This window comes from Aethalodelphis obliquidens, unplaced genomic scaffold, assembly GCF_003676395.1.
Source record: "Aethalodelphis obliquidens isolate GAN/ISIS:26980383/991018 unplaced genomic scaffold, ASM367639v1 scaffold3, whole genome shotgun sequence".
Classification (NCBI taxonomy): Eukaryota; Metazoa; Chordata; class Mammalia; order Artiodactyla; family Delphinidae; genus Aethalodelphis; species Aethalodelphis obliquidens.
In genome coordinates, this window is record NW_020837947.1 from 512,197 (window position 1) to 523,916 (window position 11,720).

Below are 11,720 nucleotides of genomic sequence, written 5' to 3' on the forward strand. Positions count from 1 at the left end.
AAAATTCTAGCACAGGGCCACAAATATGAAACCTCCTTTTGTGTAAATAAATCTTTATCTAGCAACACTTTGGGAAGAATGTCATTGACAACATAAACACAATATAAAAGACATGAAAATACAGCAACCCTGGCAGTCTAGCCATGTTAGAATACTGCTCTAACAAGGACTGTAGCTCAGATACTTCTTTTTTTTTTTTTCTTTTCTGTTGAGAAATGTTTTTTTATTGTTCATGGACTACTGATCACAGACAGAAAGCATCTGGCTTATTTGTGACTTCAATCATTAGCTCTCCATTTTAGGTTAATGCCAATATTTGAGAATCAGGCCTGAGTGAAAGCAGTAATAAATACTAGACAGAAATGACAAAAAAAGTCAGAAGTATCATAGTCCAGATTTCCAGAGGTCTGATCTAAATCAGCATATCTCAGCTAACGGGTCTTTATGATCTTATAGATTTGAATTTAAAGTGTATAATTGAGTTTAAGGACTTGATAAGAAAATAGCATTTTTATTTTGCAAATTAAGGGTAAAATGGCTGTTCAATTTCTTCATACAAACTGGGCTTTAAAGCATACACTTGACTAGCATACCTAAATATTTTACCCTCCAAGCATTTTTTCCCGCTTTGTTTTTTTAACATCTTTCAGATACCTCTAACACTTACGATGCCACAACTTCACCAATCACTGCTCACACAGAGCACTTCTACTGATGGCTGGTATTTGTGTGCAAGTGAGCACAACTGAATATTTTCTCCAACAAATAGCCTTTGTTTTTCATGCTTCTTGGTATAATTAGCCCAGACTTTATAGACACGGCTCGGGGCCAGGCTGCCTCAGCACTCTAATCCCAACTCCACACCTCCTACAAGTGAGACCCTGAGCACCTCCATGCTCAGCTTTCTCTGCAGAAGTGTAAGTGAGGAATGCCCATCTCAAAGGCTGCTGGGGAATTCAGTAGGATTTTACATTCAGGTGCTCAAGAAATGTGTTAAACTTATTAATGCTTATTAACATATTTTCATTTTAATACTATCAAATACTCCTGAACATTTATTACTGTGCAGATGACTCTAAAGCCCATGTATTGCTGACCCTAAAATTTTTTCCAAGCTCTATTCTAAATATTCAATTGCCTACTAAATATCCCCACTACTTCCTCAAAAAAGCTGAACTTTTCATTCATCTCCATAAACGATGTGAATTAACTTCTACCTTTTTTTTTTTTTGCGACGCCGTGCAGCCTGCGGGATCTTAGTTGCCTGACCAGGGATCGAAGCTGGGCCACGGCAGAGAAATTGCGTAGTCCTAACCACTGGACTGCCAGGGAATGCCCAACTTCTACCTTATTTTATGGAGTTGGTATAAATGTCTTATCTCTCACCCCTAATACACACAAGCTTCTAAAAGTCCCTAGGTCTTTGCTCATCTTCATATCCTGCATTGATTCTGAAGAGACCTTATGCCATAACAAGTATTCAATAAATAATTACGGCATTTGCACAGCACTTTATAATTTTCATGTATGTATTGCTTTGTAAATAAATTGATGCTATGTTTATTCTGGATAAAAGCCTGGGCTAAAATTTAAGATATTCTTCGATAAACTACAGCCTCTGTAGAAACAGTCACACTATTTATTTGTTTAGTGAAATGACAACTAAATAACCAAATTCATAGCATCACAGAGCCGTGCGGTGACTGGCCAGGTTGCCATGAAGTCAACTGTCAGAGCACTCGAGTGAGAGCTGTGACAACTGGGGCTCTAGTTTCTGCTGGAAGACCCAGGCTTCACTCCACAACACTGGACTGGGCAGAGCCTACAGCAAAGGCACCGGGTGTGGGCACCAGTGGACATATATGGATGACCCACTCCAAAGGGGCCTACACCAGAGAGCTCTACAAAAATGCACATAAGGCAAAGCAGAACTGCCTCAAGATAAGACAGAAAGAGAACGCAGAGAAAAGCAGCTGTTAGATCCAAGTAGATGTGGCTCTGGGAGGTCACCACTGTGGCCGGGAGTGGTCAGGCAGGGGACAGTGGGCAAAGTGAGAGGAAGGACACGCATGTTCAGGAACTGGCGAGGAGCTTAAATTATGCTGGGAATCAGAGGGAAAACAAACTGGAGAAAGGCTGAGGCCAGACTCTGACATCCTTACAAGCCATGCAGAAGCGTGAGCCTTGCAGGCAGGCGCTGGGAGCCATGGAAGGTTTCTAAGCAGAGGAAACCATAAAAGACACAGGAATACTCGTGAGTTTAGAAAACAATTAGTGGCAGTGTGAGAATGGATTAGAGAAGGAGAATCATGAAGACTTGTGGAAGATGAGTTACCAGGTGAGTGTGAAGGGGAGCCAGGTGAGACCTCAGCACTGAAGGACCACAAGACAAATCAGGGGTAGAACTGATCGGCAGGGCAAGTCCATGAAGAGAATGGAGTGCAGGCAGAGCATAAGATGGTGCTAAAGCTTGGTGCAGAGCAATTCAGAGAATAAGGATAATAAGGAATACCAGAGAACAAATTTGTGGAAGAAAAAATTTGCTCTTCTGAAATAAAGTAAATTTGAGATGCTGGGGAAAACTCATATGAAGATATTCAACGAACAGGTGTAAACCTAACTCAGGAGATCAAAGAACCGTGAGTTAGAGACAATGCCTTGGAGACTGCTGGAACTTAATGCTATAAATTGCCCTCTTGGCACTGCTTTAGCTGCATCAACAACTTCTGCCATGTTGTGCTTTCATTTTTATTAGTTTCAAAGTATTTACTAATTGGTGTTGCTCCCACACAGGTAACAACTTAAGGCATGGTATTATGTGAGGTCTCCCAAGGAATAAATATAAAGAGAGTACAGGGTTGAGAACAGAATTCTGAGGAATGCCTATATAAAGGGGCACAAAGAGGAAGCTGAACTAGTGAAAGAAACAAGAATCCCAAGTATGGTAGATGCTGCTGTTTGTCCCATAATATATATTCTTCCTTTCCCCTACCTAATGGATTCTCCCATAGCTAACTAGGCCCGTGGCCACCCAGAGACATTGCTAAGCCTCCCTGGCAGTTCTGGCCAAAAGGAAGCAGTATCCTTTGAAAAGGGCATGCTGTAGACCACCCACGGCCCACCTTATGGGGTTACAATAGTACCAGTAAATATGCCTACAGAGGAAACACAAGCATCAACGCATCTGATGACACCATTAGGTTTAAAAGACTACCTGGAAATATGACAGAACCCTCAAAGACAATCACAAATAAAATAAATATATAACATATAAAATCACAATAGGAAGCCACAAAAAATGACAGTCAGGCCTTCCAAAGAAAGTTCTTAGCTAAAAAATTCATTTAACAATAAGCAAAAATATGATATTAAAAGCTTTTAATTAGGCATGGAAAAATGTCAATACAGCAACAACAGTCACCATCAACCATTTAAAGCAGTGTACCTCAGCAGTCAGAAGTCTCTTTGGACATTTGTTAACCGTGGCAAAAACTTTCCTAAGTCCAGTCTCTAGTTGCACCAATAACAATATGGCACAGTCAGCAAACCTGTGAAGTTGAAGGAAATAGGCAAAACTTCATGTTTTCAAAGTAAACACTGGCACCAACACCATAATAAGGGTGCTGTGTTCCAGGTACCACCAGTATGTCCAAAGCAAGGAGGAGTGACATTACTCACTAATATGAGGACCAAACAGAATCAAAGTCTCATTAGACTAGTGGCTGTAAAACTATTTTCCAGTGTCTTAATGTATGATGCAACACTGTTAGCAGCTGCAGTAGAATAGTGTCATCAAAGATCTGCTAAACTTATTTCTTCACTTCTAAAAAATACTCAGAAACCACGATTTCAGTGGGTTCTCAAGGTATCCAATCAAATGTACATATCAGGATAAGGTAACTTGAAAGGAAGTAAAGACCACTGACCTCCTGATGCTTCCACTCCTGGGCTTGCTCCCCAGGGAACATAGAGACAAACTGTCATCTTCTTTCTCTCATGATTCTCTAACATTGGACACTATGTTTCAGTCACAGTAAGAACTCAAAAAACTATTAATAAGTTGATTCTGAAAACTGATCATCAGGGAGCTCCCTGGGGGCCTAGGGGCCAGGGTTCCGGGCTTTCACTGCTTGCTGTGGCTGGGGTTCAATCCCTGATGGGGGAACTGAGATCCCACAAGCTGCACAATGCAGCCCAAATTTTTTTTTTAATTTTTAAATAAAAATAAATTCATTAGTTAAATAAAAAATAATTGTCTCTATTAATTGTACAAAAACAGTACAAAAAATAATGTTTAAAACACAGTTACAAGATGCCTTTTAGTTAATTATATGAAGATATTCTATGCTCGGGTCTGCTCTTGAGTCAGTCCCGCTCCTACCTGCTCCAACTCCAATAGCGACAAAGCAGAAAGGTTAGGGTTTTTAGAAGGCCTGGCCTCCAAGCTGCCAATGACCACTATGTAATGCCACACTTCAGGTACCTGTGAGACTTGAAGTTGAGTAATGCAACTTCCCAATATGGCAACATGATTTTTAGTATAAAAGTGGATTTCTTCATCACTTCTTCTAATACTGAAAGTACCTCATAAGTAACATCTGTAAAAATAGCAAATATTTTTAAGCACAACCACACTAATCAACTGAAAAAAAAGGTGTAAACACACTTAGGGAGTGATGCCACTGAGCTGACCTCTTCAGGAAAATAAACCATGGGCCCTGGGCAGCGTGCCACCTAAGCGTGAGACCACCTGAACTAGCACCAGGGTTGCAGGTGACCACAGGCACCCTTGGAAAAAGGGAACGTGGGCAATTACATCTCTTTAAGCTAAAACAACTTTGAGTAGAGGAGTTCAGGGTCAACAAGCTGACCACACTGACCAAGAAAATTAAAAATATCTTCAGAAGATACAGGAATCAAGTGTGAACCCAAAGGTAAACTATGGACTTAAGGTGATTATGACTTGTCAATGTAGGTTTATCCTTGGTAAAAAATGTACCCTCTGGTGGGAGGTGTTGATAATGGGGGAAGCTATGCGGGGCGGGGGGGCGAGGGGGGTGTGGATGGGAAATCTCCACACCTCCCTCTTGATGTTGCTGTAAACTCAGAACTGCTCTACAAAAATAAAGTCTTAAAGAATATATACATTGGGCTTCCCTGGTGATGCAGTGGTTGAGAGTCCGCCTGCCGATGCAGGGGACGCGGGTTTGTGCCCCGGTCCGGGAAGATCCCACATGCCGCGGAGCGGCTGGGCCTGCGTGTCCAGAGCCTGTGCTCCACAATGGGAGAGGCCACAACAGTGAGAGGCCCGCGTACCGCAAAAAAAAAAAAAAAAAAAAAAGACTATATACATTATTGCCAGTCACCTGACTACCAGAAGGATCCATGATACAAAAAGGCTAAGGCTGCCGGGACCAAGATGATCTGTACTGTTCCCTCCAGGATTAACATCAGCAAATACAGACACAACACTTCAGCCAAAGTGGAAAAGAATGAGCCTGGAGCAAACACATGGTTTAACTGCTCTTTCAAAGTCCTGTGTCCCCCAACCCCACTAATTTGGTAAATGGCTTTCTCATGAAAAGAAAACAAAAGATGATATAGGAGAACATTTATGCTAGTGGTACTTTTGGCATAAGGATTATGAGTACAAAGACACGAGAGCTAAAAGGAGAAGGGAAAGTGCGTTACAAACTGGTCCAAAGCCATTTGTACGCCAACATATCTGCACGATGAACTAACTTTATCATTAACGTTGAGTCACGCAGCCATGGCCCTCAGATAACCCCGGGGGCACTGTGGGAAGAGGTAAGGGTTGATGTGGCCAAATTTAAGAGGTTCTTCATGAAACTTTCAAAGGCATCTTGCCCCTGGAGAATAACTGTTCCACCTACAGAGTTCAAGTCTCAATGCTATTTAATAACTCTGTAAGTATCTTTACAGAGATATATTCAGGAAAAATGTGGCATGTGGTACTTACCAGGGAAAACGATCAAATCCTCTAAGCTTGTAAGAGTTATGAAAGGTCGATGTGCCAATGTGAACTTAGTTTGCTGAAGGTAACCCTTTAGTAGTTGACCCAATCCTGCTGTCAACAGTATCATCACTGAACAGTATCTAGTGGAAAATACCATAGAGATCCATTAGAGAAATGAACTCAGCACACATACAAAAAGCTCTACTTTCAAAAACAGAAAGTTTAAAATTAAGAAAATAAAACAGCATTAAATCGCAGGAAACTCCACGGGCTGTGGGGATGGAGCTGTGCAGTGGTCGGGAGGACCAGCGACATCTCAGAAACCTGTGAGCTTGACCCTCGGGTCTCCCACACACCAGGGTGCTGTGCCCGTCACCACCTGAGCTTCTGGGGCGCAAGTCAGCGAAATCATAACCCTATCACGCCAGTCATTCTGCCACTAACATTCAGTTTTATCTTCAAAATCTTGTCCCCAAACTCTCATTCTTCTCAAAATACATCTTTCCTTGATGTGAAATTCAAAATAAAACAAACTCTTAAGTATATCAAAAAAGAGAAAGAATCCCTCCCCCAGCATCTTACTTTGGAGGAATCTCCTGTGGTGCCGCGAAGCCATGCCACAGAACGTTGCGAAGGTTGAGTCCACGCGGAGAGCCCACGAAGACCTTGAGCACGTCCATCTAGGTAGTGAGGGGGCAGATCACCGGGTCACTGAGTAAACCAATACAACACTGGGACTATGTGAGCTCTCTTCTTGGAATTCATGGAACCAACGGTATATAGTAATGATAACAATAATAATAGACCAACACTTGCTGAGCATTCAACATGTCAGACACATTTTGTGTTTATTTGTTACTCACTCACCCTCAGGACAACCTCTGAGGAAAGTACTATTATTCCCACTATGCAGAAGAGAAAAATATAAGCAAGGAGAGGTGAGACCAAGGTTTCAGAGGCCACAAAGCCACAAAGAGGGATGAGATGCCACCCAGGCTACACTGCTTTCATACCATACATCAACATGGCCAGTATCTAGATAAAACAAAACAGAAAGTGATAAACAGAAACTCCACAGTAAACAGCGCGTGCTCGTGATAAAATACAGAAGGCAGTGACGAAGAGCCAGACCAAGAGGCGCCAGCCTCTTCTCTGACTTGAAGCTCACCGTTCACCTGCTCTGTCCCTCCATCTACAAAGCAAAGACCCTCCCAATACAAGGACGCTGCTTATCAGACTGCAATAACTATACCTTTCCATGGGCTACCTCTGGGTCTGGAGCACCACACCTTAGGAGATTCAGAAAAACGGAAGCCGTTCAGAGACTAAAAGAACTCAACCCCACGTCACATGAAAGAAGAGCTGAGCCTCCAGGAGACTCAGGAGAGGACTGAAGCTGTCTTCATACAACTTAAAGACTCGCTGGGAAGAGGAAACAGATGCATTCTGGATTTCCCTCAAAGGGCAGGACGTTTATAAAGAGGGGTTTCAACTCAATGTCAAAAAGCTTGACAGCCGGTCCTTCGACGCTATTCTGGGAAGTCTTGGCTCTACACTAATTTTAAATACTTTACTATTACCTTAATTAAATGTTAATGACTATAATATTAAGAATTTAATATTGTTTTAAATTTAGTATTATTTTAAATTAATTGTTCATACCATCTGGGCAATCAGAAATATATATGCGAATCAACTAGGAAAATTATCTGGGAGCTAAAAGGGCTGCAGGTAGGCAAAAGGCTCACTGCACAACACAGGCAGAAAATAAAGAGCAGAAGAAAACGACGGAACTTAAGAATTCAGCATGACACCAAGCAGTCTGTACTTCCCTCCACACCCTCCACCAAAGAAAACAATCCTTAAGCTGACAAGGGGTAAGGAACCACCACTGTAAGAGTGGGAAAGCTCTACTGACAACGGATTTCTTAGTGTCTTGTTTGTAGTGTCCTCCCGGCTTGGCACTGCCTTGGCTTCCCCCTTCACCTCAGCCCAGCCTTATTCAGTTGCCTGAAGGTTATTCACTGGTCTTAAACGATCTTGATCATGTGGCCTCTAGAAGGTTTGAGAACGTACATAGCTCTGCATGTTTTTTAATTGGCATCTAAATTTTTTTTCCACGTTAAGTTTGAACAGCTGCAAAAGGTGTAATTTCTCGGATATTAAAAATATTGATCTTTTTAATAATAAAACTATAATATCACTCTTTAAAGGGTTAAAATTTTATTCTAGAATAAGTATTATAATCTATAACTTGCAGAATTAGCATTATAATTAATACATAATTAGTGGATCAAAAGACTTCAAATTGCTCATTTGCCTGGCCCCCCAGAGGTTATTATATCACAGGCTATCCCACCAGAGGTCATCACATCAAAGGTTACTACTACACCTGAGGCTCTTAGACCTGAGGCCCTCACACCAGCAGTCATCACACCAGAGGCTATTATCAAACCACATTAACACTCAGGACAAGAGGGAGGTGTGTCTTTTGGCTGGAAAGGGGATGTGGGAAAGGAAAATATGCTTGAATCACTGAAATTAATTTTTTCCTAACAGAGCATCAATTTTTTTTTTTTTTGCGGTACGTGGGCCTCTCACTGTTGTGGCCTCTCCCGTTGCGGAGCACAGGCTCCGGACGCGCAGGCTCAGCGGCCATGGCTCACGGGCCCAGCTGCTCCGCGGCATGTGGGATCTTTCCGGACCGGGGCACGAATCCGTGTCCCCTGCATCGGCAGGTGGACTGCCAACCACTGCACCACCAGGGAAGCCCAGAGCATCAGTTTTTGAAGAACAGAAGTACAGCTAACATCGACTGTTTTGTGCTGTGTCTACTCCATCAGGTTTAGGCAAACAAGCTTACCACAGACTGCCCAAAGACTTGAGAGAGCTCCTCAGATGCAATCAGATCTCTTAAAAGAAAGGGGCATTCCTTCCTAATCAGTAAATACACCTAAAATTAAAACAAATATTGTGTAACAATCGTATTATGAGTCAGATGATGTTAACAAAAACATCGCCCATAAAGCAAGTATCTACAAATGAGAGGACAAAAGTACCGAAGACACTGACGTTTTTGATCTCATAATCATTCAAAAAGAAAAATATTTAAAAAATCTATGCTAAGTGATTGTATAGGAAAACAATACTTAAAATCAAGAAATCTGAGCTAAACTGCAAAACAGGTTAATGTTCTTTCTGATACTTTACTGGACCAACAACGAAAGAGTCCTCACACTTACGTCACCCAGGGCTCGCTCCAGACATGATGTCAGCTTCATTAAGCTAAGAGAAATAGCAAGAGATTGAAGACTTCCCAAGGCATCAAACATTTCAGGAAATAACTGTTTAGAATAAGACATATGTTAGAATTCGTGTTCAGTAAGTATTATTTCTCAAAGGCACAGTTCTATTAATGAAGTTCAAACCTCTGATGATTTCAATTGGCATATTTTAATGACTTTTTTGGTATAGGTAAACATTTTCTATATAACAATATCCAAAGAATCAGAGAGATGTTTAACTCGTTAGACGTTCAATATCTAAGGAGCTTTTGGAAAGTTCTTTATTTACTTAAATGTTTATTAAAAGCAATACATCTGGCGTAACTGTAAATTGAAAGATCAAATATTTTGACCTAATCTTATTTCCCATTTTGATTAGTTCTTAAAAATAGGTAAACATAAGGCAGCTCAGCCTGCCACTTAAGGGAGCTACTACACAGGGAAAATGGAACACCCTTGACCCTCCATTAGGAAATCCAAAGTATTTTAGAATTAGACTCTTTTATAGTTACTGCTCTACTGTAATAATTTAATGTTCCAAGTGAAATGGTTGGTTTGAACCAACCACCAAACCAACCATCAAGCCATCCAAAACAAGGTTTGGGCCCCAAGCAATTCCTCCTCCCTTCTATTCGCCCTCAACAAGCCAAGCATCCCTACCTCCGGTCTCCCGGTCCCACCGTCTCAAGAACACCTTACTACCAGTCTGTAAAGTCTTTCTTTTTTTCTGGAGCTGTCCATTTTTCTCTGTCCCAGGACCAGCACCCATGCACCAACCCACGTCCCTAAACCCCAATCCTGACACTGCATCCAAAAACTTCCTTTGGTCAAAGGATGTCTCAGCTCAGGCTCTGCGGGCTTTGCCAACAGCTCCAACTTTGCCTTGCAACACTCAAGCCTTCTTACAGCTGAGGGCCCAGAGGATGGAGGAGACCCCTTTAAAATCAGCAAGTACTAAGGACCTCTAAGTGGAATCTGAAGTCTTTTATTTCTAAAGGTTGTTAAAAAGCCGAACCTCTGGAACACCTGTCCACTGGAACCCCGATGAATATCGCGTCTCAAATTGCCCCTTGGTCAGAGACGACAGATGTAAGTGGACAGCCTGGCACACAGGGCCCAGCAGCCTCACGCTTCCCCCGTAATCCAGACCCTGGGCTTCAAGGATAAGAAAGCAAGTTAGTACCACAGCTCCACATCGTGTGATGCAAATGCCTAAATCATCAAAGAAAAAGGGCTTTAATTACGAAATTTCCATAAAGTTGGCAACCAGTTTATAATTGGACTTACAATAAAGATACTCATGTTGTTGAAAATAAGTTACATAGTGTTTATCTGCTTATAAAAGAAAAACTCTCATTAGCGAGTTTGAAAAATAAAGGTTCAAATATTTTTTCATTTTTTCAATCTCTTTATCTGTATATAAGTTTGTACAAAATCAGCTTCATGTTGTTATATATAATATTTTAACTTGACTTTTTAATGTAACATTATTAGACTATGAGATTTCCAATGACATTATTAATAATTATTATTATTATTTTGGAACGTATTTAGAATATGAATTTTTGGTTTTGTTGTTTTGATAAGTTTTGGTTGAACATTCACATGGTTCACGACCAAAAAATATAAAACGGTGAAAGTCTCCCTCCTGCCACCAGTTCTCCTTCCTATAGCAGCTACTGTTATAAATTCCTTGGGTGTATTTAGAAATATTTATACATACACAAGCAAATAATATATGTATGTGCTCCTCCTATTTTTTCACTCAGCCATACAGCTCAGAGAGATTTCTGGATCAGAAAGATGGGCCTCCTCACTCTTTTTCACCACTGCATAATATTCCCTTGCATGCATTTTTTTTTTTTCCCCATAATTTATTTAATCAATCCACTACTGCTTGACATTTGGCTATTTCCAGTCTTTTTTCTTTCTTTCTTTCTTTCTTTTCTATTACAAAATGCTGCAGTAACTTGGCACAAACACACGTTCATACCTGTGACTGGGCCTGTCTTGTACGTTCCTGGACAGAATTGCTGGGCCACAGCACATTCCCTTATAATTTTTACAATTATTATTATTTTTCCCATCCCACATCCCTACTTCAAAAGACATACAAGAATGCCTGGAAGACATTTAAAATAATTGTATATATCACTGGTCATTCTACACCCTTAATTCTTATGACTTCTATCTTCTTCCCTCTTCCACCTGGATCACAGGCCGTAAGCTGAGAGCCCCTCAGCCCTCACTGCCTCCCGACCCCTTCCTCCTCACACCTGGTTTTCAGAGCCCAGCTTTCCCTTAACTCTCCTATGCTTCTCTGCCTCATTCCCTCTTTCCACACCGATTCCTTTTCTCTTTCAAATTAAGGCTGTACTATAACATCTCCTAACCCAAAAAGCAATGAGCAGAGAGGGAAATTTTACAGGTCAAGACATTTTAAATGCAACAGTATTGAC

The 11,720-nt window shown here is 41.2% G+C and overlaps 1 protein-coding gene across 11 annotated transcripts in view; it reads right to left on the reverse strand.

Moving 5' to 3' along the window:
* ERMARD (ER membrane associated RNA degradation) overlaps positions 1-11,720 on the reverse strand; it is a 31,067-nt gene that overhangs the window by 16,170 nt on the left and 3,177 nt on the right. For 8 of the 11 annotated variants that reach the window (XR_003427582.1, XM_027080877.1, XM_027080929.1 and 5 more), the window contains 7 exons: positions 10,277-10,416; positions 9,220-9,321; positions 8,841-8,930; positions 6,560-6,657; positions 5,981-6,117; positions 4,484-4,598; positions 3,446-3,548 (listed from right to left, as the gene is read on the reverse strand). Coding sequence is in view for 10 of the 11 variants with exons in the window: in XM_027080877.1 (XP_026936678.1) it covers positions 3,446-3,548; positions 4,484-4,598; positions 5,981-6,117; positions 6,560-6,657; positions 8,841-8,930; positions 9,220-9,321; positions 10,277-10,416 (785 nt within the window). In the remaining variant the exon portion in view is untranslated. Of the gene's footprint in view, positions 1-3,445; positions 3,549-4,483; positions 4,599-5,980; positions 6,118-6,559; positions 6,689-8,840; positions 10,257-10,276; positions 10,417-11,720 lie in introns of those variants that run through there. The other 3 variants (XM_027080914.1, XM_027080939.1, XM_027080948.1) reach the window with 3 other exon arrangements.